This window comes from Balaenoptera acutorostrata, chromosome 6 (genome assembly GCF_949987535.1).
Source record: "Balaenoptera acutorostrata chromosome 6, mBalAcu1.1, whole genome shotgun sequence".
Lineage (NCBI taxonomy): Eukaryota > Metazoa > Chordata > Mammalia > Artiodactyla > Balaenopteridae > Balaenoptera > Balaenoptera acutorostrata.
This window is the reverse complement of record NC_080069.1, coordinates 12520728-12542643: the sequence shown is the minus strand read 5'-3', so window position 1 is coordinate 12542643 and position 21916 is coordinate 12520728. Positions and strand designations below refer to the sequence as shown.

The window sequence follows — 21916 nt, the reverse complement described above, 5'->3', positions numbered from 1 at the left end:
CCTTGCACTTCCTCATTACACACGTCTCCCCATCCTCTACCCCACTTACAGCCGCATACCTCACTCCATCCGGCCGGTACAAATGACACGCAGGAATTCATTCCTGGCGCGCGCGTCAGCGTGACTCCCACGTCTCCACGTCTGTCGCTCGCTTGGGAACGCCCCCGCCCCGCCCCGTCGCTTGTTGTGTTGTCATCACGTGGCCGGGGCGGGTCCTGACGGCAGGGCCAGGGGAGGGACTGCGCAGGCGCAGAAAAGGGGGCGGGGGACTCGGCTTGTTGTGTTGCTGCCCAAGAACCAGAGACGGTCCTGCTGCGGTCGCAGCTCTTCCAGCCGCCCGACGATGTCGTCTCACTTAGTAGAGCAGCCGCCGCCCCCGCACAACAACAACAACAACAGTGAGGAAGGTGAACAGTCTCTGCCCCCACCAGCCGGCCTCAACAGTGAGTGCTGGGCCGGCGAGCTCGGTAAAGGGGATGGGGGAGGAGGAGCTGCTCGGGCCGCTGCCGCCAGCTCCGCGCGGGGAGCGGTAGGAGAAGGGAGCCCATTGGTCAAGGCCGAGGATGTGCGGATGACTGACAGCTCCCGTCACCTGTCAGGAGGAGTTGCTCCTGTCTTCCTCCAGACCTGGCTCAGCTCCCTCCTGGGGTCTTGGGTGGGGGGCTGCTTGGGTTCGCCGTTGGGAAGGGTAGGTGGGTGGGTGGGAAGACGAGGGGGTCGAGCGGATCCCACCTGTGGTGGGCCCCTGAGCGGAGCCAATCGGGGCGTGGAGGGGCGGGCCTTGAGGCGCGGGGAGGGAGGGTGGGCGGAGCGGGCCGCCAAGTGGACGTGGGCAGGGATGGGGACGTGCGGCGGGGACGCCAGGGGATGGACGCGGGCGGCGGACCGAGAGGAGGGGGCGGGCGAGGGACGGGCGGGAGGTCAAGTGTGCGGCAGGCCTTGGGCCAAGCCCGGCTGACCCCACCTCACTGGGTCGGCCTTCCCCCAGGGCTCAAAATGTGAGCCCTCTTGTTGCGTTCCTTTGTTAGCACAAGCTGGCCAGGAGAATTATTTGGTAATTTAGTGGTTACTTGTATCACGTGACGGGGGGGGCGGTGAGGAGGCTATACTACTTTTTTTTAAAGATGTTTCAGAGTTGCTCAAGTATTTTTTTTTTTTTTAACATTGGGGTTGTGTGTCCTGTAAACCTGCTTACGAACAGCTTCTTGAACCATCCAAGAGTGCACAGATCACGGAGTCTGGGGCAATGAATTTTCAGAAACGGGATTAAAAATACATTGGTACACTGGGGCGGTTGAAAGTTAATGGCAGTATCGAATTACGACCAACTACGGTTACTTTTGCTAACATTCTGGTGTTTAGACATCTTGTTCTAAGGTGATTCCCTGTTGCCTTTAAAGCTCGCTGGAAGTCTTGGAAAGGTTCTTGCCTTAACTTTCCTGTAATTTACCTTTTGAAAGAGGTGGTTGGGACAGTTAGCGTATGGCCAGATGAAGTCGTTTAAAAATCAGTTGGATGCTTAAATGACATTTAAAGGCACTGCAAGGTCTTTCATCAGAGGGAGGTGTTCCAGCGTGGCCTAACAATTATTTTAGGGAAGAGAGTTCCTGTCCTCAGAAGATGTTTTCATTGCTTATTTTTCTTGCTCCATCTTTTGATTAGGTGATTCTTTAAATGTTGGCTTTTTAAAACTTTTAAGTGTCTTAATGTTCTAGAATGTAAGATTTAGATATTATTTCCCACAGTAAATTAAGATTAATGTCTGTGTGTTTTAATGTTCTTTGCTTCATATATTAATGTGCATTTTTAAATTAATTACCTATTTTTAGAACCATGTGATTTTAGAACGGGAAGAAACTTTAGCGATAACTGTCCACTTTTATTTACTGGTAGAGAAACAGGTCTATTTAGAATGGATAAAATACAAGGTCCTACTGTATAGCACAGGGAACTATATCCAATCTCCTGGGATAAACCATAATGGAAAAGATACAGAAAAAAAGAATGGGTATATGTGTATAACTGAGTCACTTTGCTCTATAGCAGGAATTAGCACAACATTGTAAATTAACTCTACTTCAATAGAAAAAAGAAAAAACAAACAGGTCTAGAGTAAAGTGTGTTGTCCAAGTTCACGGCAGGCTAGGTCCTAGAGCTGAGGTTTTACTTTCACCCGATCTAGTGTTGCTTTCAGGACACTTCTTTTCATTGGCCCACAATCCCCTGATTATGTGTGTTTCTTATTCTCTCAGTGTTAATGCCACCTAATGTATAGAGGTGACCTGCCTATCGATCTCTTTTTAATGTACTGTTTCTTAATTGTACTCCAGTTTTCCTATGATACTTACAAGTTAGCTGTTTGGTTAGTACGGGTACCCGACTTCACAGAAAGCAAAGGAATTTTTCTTTTCCTTTGACCATGTAACAGAAAAATGGGGTTGAGCTCTGTGTGATGGTTTTCCTCTGTGTCCTGACAGACCTCTGAGGTCTTTGATGTCCTTGGCAATCAGGTACTGCTACGTTTGTATTAGCTCTTACAGAAGTGCAAGAATGCTCAGCCTGTGTGTGATATCAAAATGTTGCTTTGGGAAATCTGCTAGATAGAAAGTATTTTATTTGAGCTAGGGTGAGCTGCTTTTAAATGTTACTGAAAAGCTTTCAGATAAGTGCCATGTTTCATTACACTCCTCTCGCCTTTTACTCTTTTTTAGCTCATTATACAACACTGGACTGAACAAAACAAGAAGCCTTATTGATTCCTTCAAGTGATTTTTGGGCACTGAGCAAAACAACTTATTCAGGCATCTAATACTATCCAAATTGCTGATAAGTTGAAGTTGTTTGTTGCGTAAAGTTGCACAACTCTGAAAAACAGGAGATGAACTCATTGTACAGATTATCTCTGGCTTGGGATTTTATCTTTAGTTCAGGGGTCAAAGTTTTAATAGAAAATTATTGAAATATTTGGAATAATGAAACCTTTCTTTGATTTTTTTTTTAAGTTTATCCTTGTATGGGAACTGTTCGCTTTCATTACAAATTAGTGGACAAATATCTGAACTACCTACAAAGTTAAAAGGATATTTTCCAGTTGATAGTTTTATTCTAGAGAAAACTATCAAGTTACTTAAGAATATTGGACATTTATGTCATAAAATTCAGTAGGTAATATGAGGAAAATTATGGTAGTAATAAAATTCTTGTTATTGTTTCACGTAGGAAGTGCAGCCTTTTTTTTTCTTTTTTTTTTTTTTTTAGTACAGCCTTTTTTATCTTTTTAAATATCTACAGCTATGATGTACTTTCTTCCTCAGTATGGCAAGAAGACTTTTAAGGCTGACACGTGAAACTCCAATGCCTTATAATACTGGTTTTTTTAGAAAAATGTTAGTGAATGTTCTTAGTCTGGATTCCAGCATCAGGTACTTGAAATAAAGTACATGTTTTGAGGAAAGAAAATAAGACATAATGAAATGTGTTAGCCCCGGTTAGGATGAGTTACACATGGAATTGAAAAGTTGGGAAAAGAATGAGAAATATTCTTTTTCCTTTTCTCCCTTCCCCCATTCCCTTGCAAGAGGATTGAACTGGTGATTATAAAATTATAGAGAGTAAATACAGCATACAGTCATGAATGCAATCAATTATTGGACCAACCTTCACGAAGAACTGTATTACAGAATGTAGAAGCGTACATCTCTGAATCCTCTTAGCAGTTCTCAGACTTAAACTAGAAAATAGCTCCTGTAGTGTGTATATGTACCACCTGGCGTAAGAGAACCATTGTTTGTAAGTAGTCTTTTAATATAGTAGAGCCTCCAGTTTTTAATTTTAAAGCTTAATTATTAGGAAGGGAATTCACTCTGAGATTTTTTTTCTTCATTGTATTGCTTGGACAGCACAGTCCTCATGTCTTGTTTCCTTTCTAAGTAAAAAGGGACTTTGTGAGGATTGGTAGTGTTAGAACGTCAAGAAATTCTGAGGCTATAAATCAGGAATGAACTAGGAGATGAGAAAAAGGTATGTGTAGTTCAACTATTGAGAAAGATAAGTTTGATTTTTTCCACTTTACGCAAAAGATAAAGCTAGTATGTAAACATTTTTTTTTTCAGATCTAAAATTTTTTTAAAAATTCTTTATTGGAGTATAATTGCTTTAAGTATGTAAACATTTAATGGATATCTATGTCCTGACTTTCTCTGCAGAACTGATTATTTCCATAGATGGTATTACTGGAACAGAATTAAGAGTCAAAGGAAATCTACCATTTTAAGGCTTTTAATGGGTATTGCCAGATTACCCAGCAGAATGTTCATGGAAGTCCTGGTTGTAATAACAGAATATTAGAAACAATCATTTGGGTGATGATTAACCATTGCTATTTGGATAATAGTTAAAGCATGGTATATCTTTATGATGGGATGCAGTGCAGTTCCAAAGAATAAAGTAAGGCAATATATATTGACATTGAAAGACATCAACAAGTTGTTAGGTAAGAAACACTATTTACAGAAAAATATATATATAGTACAATTGCATTGTTTTTATTTGTAATAACAAAAGCAAAACACAAAAAACGAAAGTATTCTCTGGAAGTCTACATATGAAACTGTTAAAAGTAGTTTTCTTTAAGAGTAGGAATGAGAGGTTGGGAGGAGAGGTATCAAATTTTTTTCCTTCATGTACTGATGTTTACATTTTCAAGGAATGCATTAATTTTGTAGTAAGAAATGTTTTTAAAAGATACTTAGTATAGGGCTTCCCTGGTGGCGCAGTGGTTGAGAATCCGCCTGCCAATGCAGGGGACACGGGTTCGAGCCCTGGTCTGGGAGGATCCCACATGCCACGGAGCAACTAGGCCCGTGAGCCACAATTACTGAGCCTGCGCATCTGGAGCCTGTGCTCCGCAACAAGAGAGGCCACGATAGTGAGAGGCCCGCGCACCGCGATGAAGAGTGACCCCCGCTTGCCACAACTAGAGAAAGCCCTTGCACAGAAACGAAGACCCAACACAGCCATAAATAAATAAATAAATAAATATTTTTAAAAAAAACTATAAAAAAAAAAGATACTTAGTATAATTATAATAGTAACTAACACAGCACTTGTTATGTACTCGGAACTTTTCGTTGTGTTTTATTCCTGTCGTCCTCCCAACAACCCTATGAGGTAGATGTGGTGTTTGTTTCCTTTTTTTCCACTATGTGCAGGCAACCATTCGGTGTGTGTTTTTTTTAAATTGAGGTGTAAGTGACATATAACATTATATTAGTTTCAGGTGTACAAAATAATGATTTTATTTATTTATTCATTCATTTTGAAATGACCACCACAGTAAGTCTAGTTAACATTCATCACCACACAGTTACGAAAAAATTTTTTTCTTATGATGAGAACTTTTAAGATCTACTCTCTTTTCTTTCAAATACACAATACAGTTATTAACTATAGTCATCATGTTGTACATTACATCCCCAGGACTTATTTCTCTCCTGACTGGAAGTTTGTACCTTTTGATCACCTTCAGGTAGACTCAGTTATTATCCCTATTTTACAGATGAGAAAACTGGAACAGAGAGGTTACTGGAACCCAGAGAGGTTAAGTGACCTGTCTAGGCTGTGACAGTTTGATGTGATAGAAGGGGAGTCTGGGACAACTGGACGTGATAGAAGGTAGAAGGAGAGTCTGGCTTCAGTCTGTGCTCTGAGCCACTACGCTAATACATGCCCGATAGGTATTGTCTGCCTTGAGTAGAGATGCCTGCAGTTACGTTACAGGGTGTTAAGGCAATTACAGGTCCTTTTCACTAAGCTTTTCTGGGTGAGTCTCCTCAAGTTCCTACATTATGATTACTTACATATATTTAATGTAGAAGGTAGAATTTAGATATGGGTTTGGAAGTCCTTCAAAAAAGCAAGGTTTTGAAAACCTGATATTGTTAACAGCCGTTTTTCTCTCTGATCAGCTGCTTCAAGTGAACGTTAGTTGTATTTTAGAGAAGACTGGCTTCCACGGAGACCCATCTAGAACTCCTGGTTCCTTAGTTCTGCTTCTGCCAGAGCACCTCCAGCCTTTTATTTTTTTCACATTGGGCTTCTGTACAAGAACTGGTCCCACTGGTGTAGAATAAATTAGACAGTCCTAGAAAGAGTGGGAGTAGGAAAAAACCAGTTTGTTCATATACCTCTCTCTCTGTCGCTCTTTTCAGTTAAAGTATTTTGTAGAGCTCTAAATTTAGGGATGCTCGTGGTATATTTCTTATGCATTCCAGAGGCACTCCACAAGTATTTAGGTAGATGACCTTCAGTGTTAGATCTATCTTACTAGCTTTGCTAGTTGAATTTCTTCATCCATTTTGAGTACTGCCGAGTCTGTGTCCATTTTTGTGTGTGGACAGAATGAGACCATGGAGATGTCATGGAGTTGTGTTGTTTGGCAGTGCAGTCCCAGAGAATCGGGAGTGATGATGGGACTCTGACAGCCACCGGGGCCGCCTTGGAGGGGAAGGAGGGAAAGGGTGACTTCACTTCCATGGAGCAAACGCTGTTCTGAGTACATTACAAATATCAGCTCTTGTAACTAGTGTATTGATGAGCATCTCCTGTTTACTAGGCACTTTACCTGTGTTGCTCTATTCAATCCTCACAGCAACCCTGGGGGGAAGGTACTGTGTAATCATCTCTGTTTTACAAATGAGGAAACTGAAGCTCGGAAAGTCATAGTAAGTGGGAGGGAGAGTCAGATTTCCAACCAGGGCTACCTTTGAGCTTTTCTTGTAGACGGGTGATGTTGAGTTCACTTCTGGGTCTGGATTAGCGGTCATCTCATTTAGAGTGCATTTTAGGCTTTGAGCCTGTTATTCTGATTTACGGATGGAAGACTGTTCTGCCACAGAGCTCTCTCTAACACTTCTGCTTGGAGTTTAGAGAAATGGCTCCACCAACCTGCTTGGTTATGTTTTCTAAAACAAAATTTGTTGTAAGAAATGGAAATTAGAAAAAAAATACACCATTCTGTTTTTGATATGAAGTTGGTTTATTGGCTCCTGTTGTCAATGCTTATTAGAATTAAAGGACCTTCATGTAGTCAGCAAACTCATGGAGCGAATATTTTCGAGACCCGTCCAAATTACCAGGGCCCCATCCTTTCCTGTGACTCCACCCTCTTTGACTGTCGCCTGAGGCAACGTCAGTGTTGCCCGTAGCAGATGCCTGGTTTTCTGCCCCAAACCAACAAGGCTTCATGAAAACCCTAGAAAGTGGGAACCTGTGGGAGAGAAGAGAGAAAAGACAAGCTTGCAAGGTATGTTTAGTGCATAGAGAAAGGAGAAGTAGAAAGAGTGAGGCATAAAGGAAGGGAAGAAGCTAATGTGTGGGAGAGGGATAAAGCTTTTTTTAAGGGTTTTTAAGCATTCTCGCCTGATTTAGTTAAGAGCCAGCTGCATTCATTTTATGCTCCAGACTTGCACACATATTGAAATGTTGATGATTGGATTTAAGTTCCCTCTCCAGGAACATCTCAATTGTTTGTGCTAATTAAGGCACAGTTGTTAACATACTTAGATGACCTTTATGAAGTTTCTAAATACAGGTGGAGAGGATACAATTAAACAGCTGAGGTAGATGGAGAGGATACAACTAAATAGCTGAAGTAGACTGTGGAAAAAATATATATGTAATTAAAATATTAAACGTAAGTACCCTGTCTGGTAATAAAGTAGCTGTTTATTTTTTGAAAAGCAACCTAAAATTTTTCAGTAAAGTATTTATCGTATGCAAATTAAGTTTTAACCAGAGAGAAAACTGGCTGAAAGACACATCTTCTGAGATACTCATTTTAGAGGTCCAGCTTCTTCTAAATCAGTTGATTGCACGAGCTCCTTCAGGAACAGAACTATATAGATTTTCAGACTTTTATTGCTCCTTGTTTATTTTCTTCAGAACACTTTGGCATTTGGTTTGAGGCGAGCCAGAATTCTTATCTGAATTCACCATATTCACATGCTGTGTGCACATGAGGGACTCCTGTTCTTATGTGGTTAACTGCAGTTATCTGACTTGTCCAACAGGTTCCTGGGTGGAGCTCCCCATGAATAGCAGCAATGGCAATGATAATGGCAATGGGAAAAATGGGGGGCTAGAACACGTACCCTCCTCATCCTCTATCCACAATGGAGACATGGAGAAGATTCTTTTGGATGCACAGCATGAATCCGGACAGAGCAGTTCAAGAGGCAGTTCTCATTGCGACAGGTAAGTGAGATCCACGTTTTGGTGGAATTCTGGAAATGGATGGGTTGCGAGGTTACTTCCCACTAGAAAAAATAAATTGCTTACATCTTCATTTGACAAAATTTACAACTCCCGATTTCTTGCAGCATGTGTATTTAAATCAGATAGCCAATTGACAAGGACATGAGTGCCGACTTTTTCCTCAGATTAAATCAGTTTCCTTAGTCAGATTGTGTCATTTTCAGATGTTTACTAGTTTAAAAGTCAGCAGTATAGATGTTTACTTACAGAATTAATCTTTCTCCCATTTTCCTTTGTCCTTTCACAGCTCTTTTTCTGCCTCAAATACAGTTACCTCTGTAATCTCTGTCCTCCCTTCTAGATTGTGAGGCTTTAAAAGGCAGGGATCCTGTTTCATCTCCTCTGTACCCTTGACAGTCATGATGCTGGTATATAGTAGACATTCAGGAAATGTTTGAGTCGCAGGAACTACAAGTTGATTCAGCTTGTTTTATAGCCGTATTTGCACAGTGGAAGCACCAACCAAGATCTGTAAAGATAGTTAATTTTGAAGGCGGCCATTGCGTTTCCTTAGAGCTCAGAGGAAGTTTTGTTTCAGACTTCGTTTTTCTATATTTGGCTTGGGGAGACATTCTTCAATTAAGGACTGCATATGGTGAAAGAGTTAAGAATACAGACACATATGAGGAGAGTGAAACTGAGTTGTTAGTTTATTTTTCAGTACAAGCTTCTCTTTTTTCCAGAGGGACTAGGTATTAAATGACATAGTGGTATATTGAACATTCTTAGACCAGTGACAGCCATAGTGTTAGCATTCTGGGGTACTGGATGATCTTCTGGCTAATTAAGAGTTCACTGTTATTGGCCATGTAGAAAATGCAGATACACAGGAAATAGATTAAGGGGACATCTAAAAATGTAAACAGTGATTATCTCTAGGGGATGGAATGATGGCCATTTGTCTTCTTCCAAATTTTTATACTTGGTAAAAATAGTGTGTGTGGTACATGTTATTTCTTATCAGAAAAAGTAGAAAAGGAGAATCAAGAGTTAAATCATGTTCGAAGTGCCTGCATGACTTACGATCCGCTGATGTTACCAAGGCCGCAGAGGACTGGTCTGACGGCTCTCTGGCACGCCCACCTCCCTGTCACATCACTCACGTGTCCCTGTGCTTCTGAAGAGCCGGGATGGCTCTTGGCATCAGCAGAAGCAGAGCAGATGCTCTTCTCTGAGCAGCTTGCCACCAATTCTGGGAGCTGCGACATTAGTCTGTTTTTGAGAAGCACGTTTATATTATGTTACATTTATGTTGTGAGACTCACGGATGGGTTTCTGAAGTTTTCTGCTGCTTATGGGCTTGTTGATAAGCCTTTTATTATCTGTTCAGGTACTGGTGAGTCCCTTAACCTGCTGTTCACTTGGTGCTGTCATTGAGCGGAGATAAGATCACCTGCCCGCCCTTCTGGTCATCTTATGTCATGTATGGTTGCAGTTATACTTGTGATCGAACACGAATTCATCTTCCCGTGATCATGTTTCAGTTAGGTTTCTGAACATGTGAATCAAGATGTGGCAGATGCACTTGGACACTTTCCTGTTCTCTGCTTACACATCTTCAGGCTCTGGGTTGCTGGTCACGTCTCAGGGGAGGCCTAGAACTCTAGCTCAGTAATGCTCTCCTGGGATATCTAACACTTGAACATTTAAGAATGTCTTCACAGTTCATGTCATCTGAATTGCCAACATCTCTAGATTTGAGGTTGTTAAGCAGTGCTTCTTGTAGGCGGAAATGTTTTAGGATTGTTGGGTATTCGTCCCCAAGCTAATTTATGTATATTTTCATACATATTTAAAAATTTAAAAATTATTCTGTCCGTATATTTTTGTCACTGTGGTGGTTGTTAGAAGAGACCCCCTATGTGTTTTGCTTTGTGCTCCAGCCTATTGTAGGAGTTTCCAACCTACACACTGTATTCCCCCAGGGAGCTTTTAAAAATACCAGTGCACAGACCCCGTCCCTAGAGAATCTTGTTCTGTTGTCGAGACATGAGAAAATTTTAAAAGCTCCCCAGCTGATCCTAACATGAGCCAGGATAATAATGCATCCCAAATGGATCAGTCTACCAATGAAATGTTGAGTATTTGTCTAAGTGGGCTTGGTGCCAGTGGTAAGAAGAGTGTAAAGTAGAGCTATGCTTCTCTTGGATTTTTGACTTGGTCATTCTGCTGCCTTGACCTGGTCATGGCTCTGTAAGGCTGGTCCTTAACTTGATCTCTGGCTGTGAATCCAACAGTGTTATGAGCATAATAACAGTACACTGAGGACAACAAGAGTCCCTCGTTCTACTTGGTTCCTATGCTATAGCCTGAGATTTCTCGTTCAAGACAAAAATTTTCTAAATACAGTAATATGGTGGTTTGGTATGGAACCAGGTTTTCACTTTTCCTTCCCCCATTTAAGAATCTCCTACGTCAGTTATAATAGTCAAAGACTGGTGATCTTACTTACTTTCCAGTCAATCTCACCAGCAGCATCTCTATATATTACCACTGTACACATGCTTTTGACAGCGTTGATAGTTAGTATCTATTCCTTTGAGCAAGTTAAGCCTGGAGCATCCTTCATGCCCACTTGAGTTTACATTTGGAGACGTGGGGTGTGTAGTGAAAGATCTGGTGACTTGCTGTGGTTACACAAGGAATCATTGATAAAGCTAAGAATAGCACTTGGCGCATTGTATTCATCTCTTGTATCAAGTACAGCTTGTGACCATGTATCTTTGTCTAAAAATTTATCTGTAAATTTTTATAGTTCTGGGAATATATCTTGTACTTGTTAAAGGTTATCACTTGCTGTAAGTTTATATAATTCACTCTGAAATATCTCCAAGTCAGTATTTCAAAAATAAGTAAAATAGTGGTTCTCAAACTGTTTGGTCTCAGTACTCCTTTACACTCGTAATAACTATTGGGGACCCCAAAGATCTTTTGTTTTTGTGGGTTATATATTTTGATATTTACTATATGAGAAATTAAAACTGAGAACATTAAAAAAATATGTATTCATTCAACAATAAGCCTATTACATGTTAACATAAGTAACTTTTTTAAACAAAAATTACCTGTTTTCCATAACCAAAAAAATTAGTAAGAATAGTGGCATTGTCTTACATTTATGCAAATCTCTTTAATATCTGGCTTAATAGAAAACAGCTGGATTCTCGCCTGCTTTTACATTCTTTCTGTTGTGCTATTACACATAATTTAGCCTTTGGAAATTTTCACTCTACACGCATGGCAAAATGAGAATGAAAAAGGCAAATAAATCCTGATAGTATTATGAAAACAATTTTAACCTCAAAGACCCTTCGAAAGAGTCGTTAAGAGCTGCTTTCACACTTTGAGAATAACTGCTGAATTGTTTAACAATGAAAGAACTTTGAGAAAAAGAACCCCAAACTAGAGTTTCTGAATTTGAAGATCATTTTACATTTATTGGAAAAAGAGTAAAAATAAGAAAATGTGACAGTCTTGTATCTTTAGATAGTATTTCCGTTGCAGATTTATCATTGCAAAGAAATTTATCACCACTGAAAAATTCTAGAACATTTGGGAGTAAGGGTGCTCAATTTCATTTTTTCTTACATGGGGTTATGGTATACTTTCTGATTTGCTGCTTTTTCAAAGCCATACCACTATAACTTTTAATTTTCTAATTTCCAGTAGAGGCTAATTTATTTGACAAAATGAGAATTAAAACTAATGGCTATAAATGTGTCTTTCTCTTCTAGCCCTTCCCCACAAGAAGATGGGCAGATCATGTTTGATGTGGAAATGCACACCAGCAGGGACCATAGCTCTCAGGTGTGTGTGTATGTTTATTTTTCTGATTTGCATTAGATAATTAGGAAAAATGCAAATCTCTAAGTCTGTTTTGCTGAAATATAGTAAAGAATATGAAGACTTTAAAAAATAGTTTGAACAATGGAATATTCCTCAGCCATAAAAAAGAACGAAATGTCATTTGTAGCAACGTAGATGGACCTAGACATTGTCATACTGAGTGAGGTAAGTCAGAGAAAGACAAATATCATATGATACTGTTTATTTGTGGAATCTAAGAAAATGGTGTAAATAAACTTATTTACAAAACAGAAATAGAGTCACAGATGTAGAAAACAAACTTATGGTTACCAGGGGGGGAAGGGAGGGAGGGATAAATTGGGAGATTGGGATTGACATATACACACGACTATATATAAAATAGATAACTAATAAGGACCTACTGTAGAGCACAGGGAACTCTACTCAGTACTCTACAATGACCTATATGGGAAAAGAATCTAAAAAAGAGTGGATACATGTTTATGTATAACTGATTCATTTTGCTGTACACCTGAAACTAACACAACATTCACAACATTTTAAATCAACTATACTCCAATAAAAATTTTAGAAAAATACTTTGAAGCCATTTTAAGTTATTCAGTTTCTGATGTTGGAATTTTTGCTGCTGTGGTCGTCATGCTCCTTTACAACTAAGAATTTGGGGTCCTAAAAGAATTGGGAAATTCTTGTCTATAATGTGTCATTCCAATATTCCAGGCTAGTTTCTTGAGTTTATAAATAGAAAACTGAGGCACATGTCTTATTTAAGCTCACAGAATAAATGAAACGGAAGGTTGTTGTAGAACCAGGTGTGAAAACTTTTTTGCGTCTGAAATCAAATCAAGCTAGAGACAAAATTCACCTAAATTATGCAGGATTCCTTAAGGTAAAGAAGTTAAATATAATTTCGCTAGGAGTTGACGTTGTTGGAAATATAGATGGATATAGTATTGAAAGCTTACAAAGGTTTTTATTGTAAAACTTGGGATAAATAAATAATTGTCGTTAGTGATTTAGAATGTTCATAGCCAGCCCTTGACTTTATTGATGTGTCAGATCACCTGCAAGTGTCAGAGTGCAAAATTTTTTTTTTTTAATAAATTTATTTTATTTATTTATTTTTGGCTGTGTTAGGTCTTTGTTGCTGCGCCCGGGCTTTCTCTAGTTGTGGCAAGCGGGGGCTACTCTTCGTTGCGGTGCACGGGCTTCTCATTGCAGTGGCTTCTCTTGTTGTGGATCACGGGCTCTAGGCGTGCGGGCTTCAGTAGTTGTGGCACGTGGGCTCAGTAGTTGTGGCTCGCGGCCTCTAGAGCGCAGGCTCAGTAGTTGTGGCGCATGGGTTGCTCCGCGGTATGTGGGATCTTCCTGGACCAGGGCTCGAACCCGTGTCCTCTGCATTGGCAGGCAGATTCTTAACCACTGAGCCAACAGGAAAGCCCAAGAGTGCAAATTCTTGAGAACAGGAGGCATTGTTTTTTTCTCCCATGTTAAGGTACTTGAAGAATATATGTTGAGTGAATGTTTGAATGAATGCTAACAGAAACTTTGTTTTGTGGAGTTCTCACTGTGCAGTGTCCTGGCTCCCTTTGCACTGGAAATATTTTGCATGTTACGTTGGTTCCACCCAGTATTATTTCTGTTTAGGAAGCTGCACACTTTCTCCCTGTGTTGACTGTGCTTTATTTGTGCTGTTTTCTGAAACCTAGAAACTCTATGGGACGGAATACTAATTTATTTTATGATGAACTTTATACTGTAGAGAAACTTGTAGTAGCAAGGCTGTCACGTAGGAAGTTGGCTGACTGGAATTGTGGAATTGCTCACTTATGTCTGTCAGTTTTGTCATGTGCAGTAAGCTATAGCTAATAAAGAGGAGAATATAATATAAAGTTTCCATGGGAATAAAGTGTACTAAGGAATCCCAAGATGGAGAAATGAAATTAATTCTTTGCTGCAGTCTTTCGTGAGGAAGATGTCTGCATTGTATTGCCTTTCGTACAGACAAGTTGAAAATCCGGAGTAGCATTTCCCAAAATGTGTTTTGAGGAACATTTGCTGAATGGGAAGGTCCATAATATAGTTCCGAAGTCAAATAAGCAGGAAAGACTGCAGCCTCTGGGCTCGCTCACCCTCCCACTCCAGTAGTCACAGTGCCTAGCAGCATATTAAAGGCTCTTGACAATTCCCGACGTAAAGAAATCTGTTGATTTAAACCAAGTACAGTCATTCCTCGGTATCCTCAGGCGATTGGTTCCAAGACCCGCCCCCCGCAATACCACAATCCGAGGCTGCACAAGTCCATTATATAGACTGGAGTAGTGCAGTCAGCCCTCCATATTCACGATGTGTGACCCACAGATGCTGAGGGCCAGCTGTGCTTCCCAAGCCTGTTTGACCTTAGACCTCCCTACCCCTCCACACATGCCTTTCTCCCCTAATAATCTACCTAATAACTAATAACCACAGAGGAGAGCTGTCCTGGCTCATGGGATGGCACGTGTACAATTAGGCTCACCTGAGAATTGAATTTTAAGTGGAATTGTAGAGCGGACTGTATCCATCCTAGAATTCCCAAGGAATTTGTGAAATTCGGGAGAGAAAATGGAAGATTTTGCCCTCTGTGTCAGATCACGATAGGATTGCTAGTGTGATCCCTATTCAGAAATAAGTACCTAAGAGAGCACTGGCTATCATCAAGCCTTGGGTAAATGATACTAACAGTCAGATCAGTTTATTTATTTTTGGCTGCGTTGGGTCTTCATTGCTGCGAGCGGGCTTTCTCTAGTTGCTGCGAGCAGGGGCTACTCCTCGTTGTGGTGCGCGGGCTTCTCATTGCGGTGGCTTCTCGTTGCGGAGCACGGGCTCTAGGCGCGCGGGCTTCAGTAGTTGTGGTACACAGGCTTCAGTAGTTGTGGCTCGCGGGCTCTAGAACGCAGGCTCAGTAGTTGTGGCGCACGGGCTTAGTTGCTCCGCGTCATGTGGGATCTTCCCGGGCCAGGGCTCGAACCCGTGTCCCCTGCATTGGCAGGCAGATTCTTAACCACTGCACCACCAGGGAAGTCCAGATCAGTCAATTTAAACCAGGTTACGTTTTTGAAAAAGCAATCTAACTTCTATAAGAAAAACATTATATCCTTTAGAGTAAGACTTTTTAGTAAGAGAGAAATCAATAGGAATAATATACTTGAACTTTCAAAAAGCCTTTTACATTGCTTGTTTTTAATTGAAGAAATGATAATTTAAAAATTAATTACTTTAGGGTTTGGGAAGGTGGATTTTTTTTTCATGAATTAGAAAGAAGCTTAGGGTTAGGAAACAGTTAAAAACAGTTAATAAAGGACTTAATGGTACTTGCTCTTATTGAATTTTTTAGATTGTTTACATGAGGAATATATGACATTTTTAGCTTTTTTAGGAGGAGGAAGGAAAGGAGCTAATATTTACTAGATATATTCCAGGTGCTAATTTTTTTTTTTTTTTAATTTTTTCCCACTTTAATGTTCTCAGTCCAGTGAAAGAGGTGACATAATGCCCATGAATGAATTGGAAAAAATGAAGCTTTGTCTTAATTAAGTTACTTATCTAAGATCAAAAGCAAGTAAGTGATAGAGTCAGGACTGAAACCAGGGCTGTCTGGGCCTGTGGCCCCTGTTCTACTAAAATAAGTCGATGAATGGGATTGATTTCAGAAGAGCTCACAAGGTCGTGAGAATGAACTAAAACATGTCTGGTGAGTCATGGTACAAGGAAGCCTAAGGTGTAATACATTTAGGAAAAAGTTGTTCAAACTGGACTTTTAGGATGATGGTCCTCAAGAGTCAGTTTTGTAGCAGAAAATAGACGGTAGATTGTCTCTCAGAGGCGTTTTTCAGTGTGTTTCTGGAACCAAATAGGCCAGCACAGGGTCGGGTGTCATTGAAAGATGATACAAACTGAAAATGTCTTCCTTTTCCCTCCTGTAAAACTGTGGTTTATCTGTTCTGTACTATGTAGTTTAATATCCACATTTAGAGACCTAAGAGAGCTTGAGGTGGGCCAGAGAAGGAAAATGTAAGTGATTAGAAGGTAAGGGACTGCCCATGATAATAGGCTGAAATGATCAGAATCTTCTATCTGAATAGATGTAGGTGTGGAGCGAGGGTTATTGATTTGGATAAAGGCATGACTATTACTTCATTAGACTAAGTGCATTTTTACCATATTCTGAAATTCCAAGAATCAGAAGGCAACTTAAAGCCTAAAGCTGGCAAATTTAAGATTAATAAAAGGAAGCACAGGGCAGTAGTGAATGAGGAGAGCTTACAATCCTTATTCTTAAGGTAAGCATTCTAAACTGATCTGGGAAGTTTTTTTGTTTTTTTTTTTCTTTTAATAATAGCCCAAAGGTCATCATCTTTAAAAATTAGAATAAAATCTTATTATATTTTCATTCTTTTGGAAAGTGTGAAATACTAGCTTGTTCACACATTTAAACCTAAATCTTTGAGCTGTTTTGGAAGCGATATTTAAGACCAATGTTGGAAACTGAACAGAAGTGACCTGCAGTGTGTTGAATGAGGTATTGTGTGGCACAGGCTGATCTATAAGGAAATTGTAACAATTTATCATTTTTGATTTAGGGTGTTTTCAGATTTACTCCAGAGAGCCAACTCATGATTCTGAGTAATCTCAATACGCAGTGGAACAAGCTTAATCCTAAAGGCTACATTGTCATTCAGTGGTATTTGTCAAGTCCAGCAGAACTAAATAAGAATGATAGTACCAGAGTAGCAAAAATCCACAGGGATTTTACTTTCTGTTTGATAGCAAAAGGGACCGTCTATATCTGGAGATTCTCTGAAGCTACCTTCCTGGAGCAGCTGTTTCATAGAGAATTTTCATAACTACCTACAAGAAAGAATGAAAGTTTCAATTCTATCCAAACAAAATAACAAATCAAAATAATTCTTAGCTTTGAGACCCTTTGGTTTGAGGTCATAGCATTATATTCCTTAAAACTGAATAAATAATGCTGTGTCATTTTTTAGGAATTTCTCATCCCCGTGGGGTCTGTGGAAAGAGAAGCTATTGGAAATTTTGATTGTTCTTAGCCTGAAACTTTAGGTTACTATCATTAGTAAGGAAAAGGACTTTTTTTATTTATTTGATGTAAAAGATGTCCAGTTCTTACTCTGTATTAAATAAATTACTCTTAAAACTTTTGGCTTAAGTAGTTTCGAATAAACCTTGGAAAATGTTTGGATAGCAATTTGTCTAAAAATCTCCTTCTAGGGAGTAAAACCTAATGCCTAAGAGTGGGGGCTATAGAGACCATTTGCCTGGGTTTGAATACTGGCCCTGCTACTTACCGCTTATAGAAACTTGGGCACTTAATTTATGTCTCGGATTCCTCATCTGTGGAATGGAATAGTAATAGTTCCTTTTTTTACAGGATTGTTGTAAGGTAAAGGTTAATGCATGTAAAGTGCTTAGACTAATGCTTGTCTCTTGATAAATGCTTAATAAATACTAGTTTTTTTAAGTTATTATAAATTGTTTACTTTCTCAGCCCAACTCCCAGTTATTTATTTTCTCATTACTTTATATTTGTTAGCATATACTTTTTGATGTTCCCCTTTGTTTTTAATTATGAAAAATTTTGAATGCATACAAAAGTAAAGAGGATATTACAATGGCCCTTCATACACGTATCACCCAGATTCAACGATTATCAATGTTTTCCACACTTTAGTTACACTGTATCCCCAAATATACTTTTTTCAGATTCATATTCTTTTTTTTTAATTGAGGAATAATTCAAATCTCAGGTTCATATTCTATGTTTAGACATAACAGTGAAACTCACTCAAGTTTTTTTTAAGATATTAAATAATCTGATCTTAGATCATTTTGTCAGCCTTTTTGGAAAAATGACATCTTTCTTACATAAAAATTATTGATGCACAAGCTTACGATTTTTGTATATTTTCTGTCTAGATTTGTCTTCTGTAGTAGGAAGGATCAGTCTTCCTTTTCTCCTTTTTTAAAATGTGAATTCTCCTTTACAGTCAGAAGAAGAAGTTGCAGAAGGAGAGAAAGAAGTGGATGCTTTGAAGAAAAGTGTAGACTGGGTGTCCGACTGGTCCAGTAGACCTGAGAACATTCCACCTAAGTAAGTCAGTACATGGTTCTTTTCAGTGGACACAGTGCATGTAGTGTGGACCTGCTAATTGCCGAGGTATTTTCAGCAAATGCATTTCTGACACCTGCCTCTGCATTTCTTCCCCCAGGGAGTTCCACTTCAGGCACCCTAAACGTTCCGTTTCCTTAAGCATGAGAAAAAGTGGAGCCATGAAGAAAGGGGGGATTTTCTCTGCAGAATTTCTTAAGGTGTTCATTCCATCTCTCTTCCTTTCCCATGTTTTGGCTTTGGGGCTAGGGTAAGTACTGGTCAGTGCCTGAAGTTTCTTCCATTCATTTTATTCACAGATTTTATTTCCAGCTGTAAGATATACATGAAAGCAGTTTGTGTTGTTGTCCTTTTAATGTTTCAGCGCAAGTGGGGTGAACTTAGAAGAATTATTGAAGTCGATTCATTATTGGTATATAGGGTTCCCCCGCTCTCTGAAAGTAGAGCATGTCTATGAAACCTTCCGTAAGCTGAAATGGTGTAAAGCGAAGAAGCAATTACCTTAGGACACATCTTGCCAACTGATGCACAACATACATCGCGATAAAGCACAGATGCTCACAGATGCAGTTCAAAGCTACGGCAGCTGGACGCTGAGTGTGGTTCCTGGGCGGGAGGCGCTCTCACTGCTCGGAGCGCGCTTCCTCTGTAACAGCTCGCTGCAAAACCAGCGCTGAACACTGTTCACTTTGCGCCTTTTTTTATACAAGTGAAAATCCTCTTCCAATTTCTTTCAGTTATCGAAAACAGGTACTAACATAGGTCTAACCTACATAGCGAAGTAATGAAAAGCAAACTTGCGAAAAGCGGGGGATACCTATCCAATAAGCATTTTTAAGAGTAGAGTTTTTTCTTATTTGAAAATAAGTTGTTCGTATGATTTACTACCCTAAATGTTCATTTTAAAGTGAGAGCTCTTCTATATTTGATTTTTCTTTTTGGGTTTTGTTGTTGTTGTTTATAAATTACTCATGATAAGCTGAGTTTTAAAGTAAATTAATCTTTAGTGTATAAAGTTGGCATTGATGTGAGCATTTCTTTTTCCCAAATGGGAAAATACGCCATTTTATCAAGTAGTCCTTGAGTGCAACTGGAAAGCTGGCTGGGGTCACTACTGTTTTCTCTTTGTATTGACAGCATTTTTCTTTCCTTCTAAAATTGACCCCACATTTACCTGCAATTCGTTAATTTTTCAGGGATGTCTTTTATTTTTTTAAATAGATCTTTATTGGAGTATAATTGCTTCACAATACTGTGTTCGTTTCTGTTGCACAAGAAAGCGCATCAGCCATATGCATACATATATCCCCATATCCCCTCCCTCTTGAGCCTCCCTCCCATCCTCCCTATCCCACACCTCTAGGTGGTCACAAAGCACCGATCCCGTCTCCCTGTACTGTGCTGCTGCTTCCCACCAGCCAGCTATTTTACATTCGGCAGTGTATATATGTCAACACTACTCTCACTTTGCCCCAGCTTCGCCCTCCCACCCCATGTCCTCAATTCCATTTTCTATGTCTACCTCCTTATTCCTGCCCTGTAACTAGGTTCATCAGTACCATTTTCTTTTTTTTTTAGATTCCATATATATGCGTTAGCATACGGTATTTGTTTTTCTCTTTCTGATGTACTTCATCAGAAGTACTTCTGTATGACAGACTCGCAGGTCCATCCACCTCATTACAAATAACTCAGTTTCGTTCTTTTTATGGCTGAGTAATATTCCATTGTATATATGTGCTACATCTTCTTTATCCATTCATCTGTTGATGGACATTTACGTTGGTTCCATGTCCTGGCTATTGTAAATAGTGCTGCAGTGAACATTGTGGTACATGACTCTTTATGAATTATGGTTTTCTCAGGGTGTATGCCCAGTAGTGGGATTGCTGGGTCATATGGTAGGTAGCTCTATTTTTAGTTTTTTAAGGAACCTCCATACTGTTCTCCATAGTGGTTGTATCAGTTTACATTCCCACCAACAGTGCAGGAGGGTTCCCTTTTTACCACACCTTTTCCAGCATTTATTGTTTGTAAATTTTTTGATGATGGCCATTCTGACTGGCGTGAGGTGATACCTCATTGTAGTTTTGATTTGCATTTCTCTAATAATTAGTGATGTTGAGCATCTTTTCATGTGCCTCTTGGCTATCTGTATGTCTTCCTTGGTGAAATGTCTATTTAGGTCTTCCACCCATTTTTTAACTGGATTGTTTGTTTTTTTGATATTGAGCTCCATGAGCTGTTTGTATATTTTGGAGATTAACCCTTTGTCTGTTGTTTCATTTGCAAATATTTTCTCCCATTTTGAGGGTTGTCTTTTTGTCTTGTTTATGGTTTCCTTTGCTGTGCAAAAGCTTTTAAGTTTAAGTAAGTCCCATTTGTTTATTTTTGTTTTTATTTCCGTTACTCTAGGAGGTGGGTCAAAAAAAATCTTGCTGTGGTTTATGTCAAAGAGTGTTTTTCCTATGTTTTCATCTAAGAGTTTTATATAGTGTCTGGTCTTACATTTAGGTCTTTAATCCATTTGGAGTTTATTTTTGTGTATGGTGTTAGGTAGTGTTCTAATTTCATTCTTTTGCATGTAGCTGTCCAGTTTTCCCAGCACTGAAGAGGCTGTCTTTTCTCTATTGTATGTTCTTGCCTCCTTTGTTGTAAATTAGGTGCCCATACGTGCGTGGGTTTATCTCTGGGCATTTTATCCTGTACCATTGATCTATATTTCTGTTTTTGTGCCAGTACCATACTGTCTTGATTACTGTAGCTTTGTGGTATAGTTTGAAGTTGGGGAGCCTCATTCCTCCAACTCCATTTTTCTTTCTCAAGATTGCTTTGGCTATTTGGGGTCTTCTGTGTTTCCATACGAATTGTAAGATTTTTTTGTTCTAATTCTGTGAAGAATGCCATTGGTAGTTTGATAGGGATTGCATTGAATCTGTAGATTGCTTTGGGTAGTATAGTCATTTTCACGATATTGATTCTTCCAATCCAAAACATGGTATATTTCTCCGTCTGTTTATGTCATCTTTGATTTCTTTCATCAGTGTTTTATAGTTTTCTGAGTACAAGTCTTTCACCTCCTTAGGCAGGTTTATTCCTAGGTATTTTATTCTTTTTGTTGCAGTGGTAAATGGGAGTGTTTCCTTAATTTCTCTTTCTGATTTTTTGTTGTTGGTGTATAGGAAAGCCAGAGACTTCTGTGCATTAATTTTGTATTCTGCAACCTTACCAAATTCATTGATTAGTTCTAGTAGTTTTCTGGTGGCATCTTTAGGATCTTCTATGTATAGTATCATGTCATCAGCAAACAGTGACAGTTTTACTTCTTCTTTTCCAATTTTTATTCCTTTTATTTCTTTTTCTTCTTTGATTGCTGTGGCTAGGACTTCCAAAACTATGTTGAATAAGAGTGGCGAGAGGGATATCCTTCTCTTGTTCCTGATCTTAGTGGAAATGCTTTCAGTTTTTCACTACTGAGTATGATGATTGCTGTGGGTTTGTCATATATGGCCTTTATTATGTTGAGGTAGGTTCCCTCTATGCCCGTTTTCTGGAGAGCTTTTATCATAAATGGGTGTTGAATTTTGTCAGAAGCTTTTTCTG

General features: G+C 39.4%; 1 protein-coding gene across 3 annotated transcripts in view; it reads left to right on the top strand.

The window, feature by feature from the left end:
* The first annotated feature begins 244 nt into the window (after positions 1-244).
* Positions 245-21916, top strand: part of BNIP3L (BCL2 interacting protein 3 like) — a 31366-nt gene continuing 9694 nt past the window's right edge. Inside the window, exons 1-5 of one of the 3 annotated variants that reach the window (XM_007192755.3) lie at positions 245-443; positions 8070-8253; positions 12048-12120; positions 18192-18295; positions 18414-18563. In XM_007192755.3, coding sequence (XP_007192817.1) covers positions 344-443; positions 8070-8253; positions 12048-12120; positions 18192-18295; positions 18414-18563 — 611 coding nt within the window. In that variant the 5' untranslated portion in view covers positions 245-343. Of the gene's footprint in view, positions 444-7226; positions 7304-8069; positions 8254-12047; positions 12121-18191; positions 18296-18413; positions 18564-21916 lie in introns of those variants that run through there. The other 2 variants (XM_007192757.3, XM_007192759.2) reach the window with 2 other exon arrangements.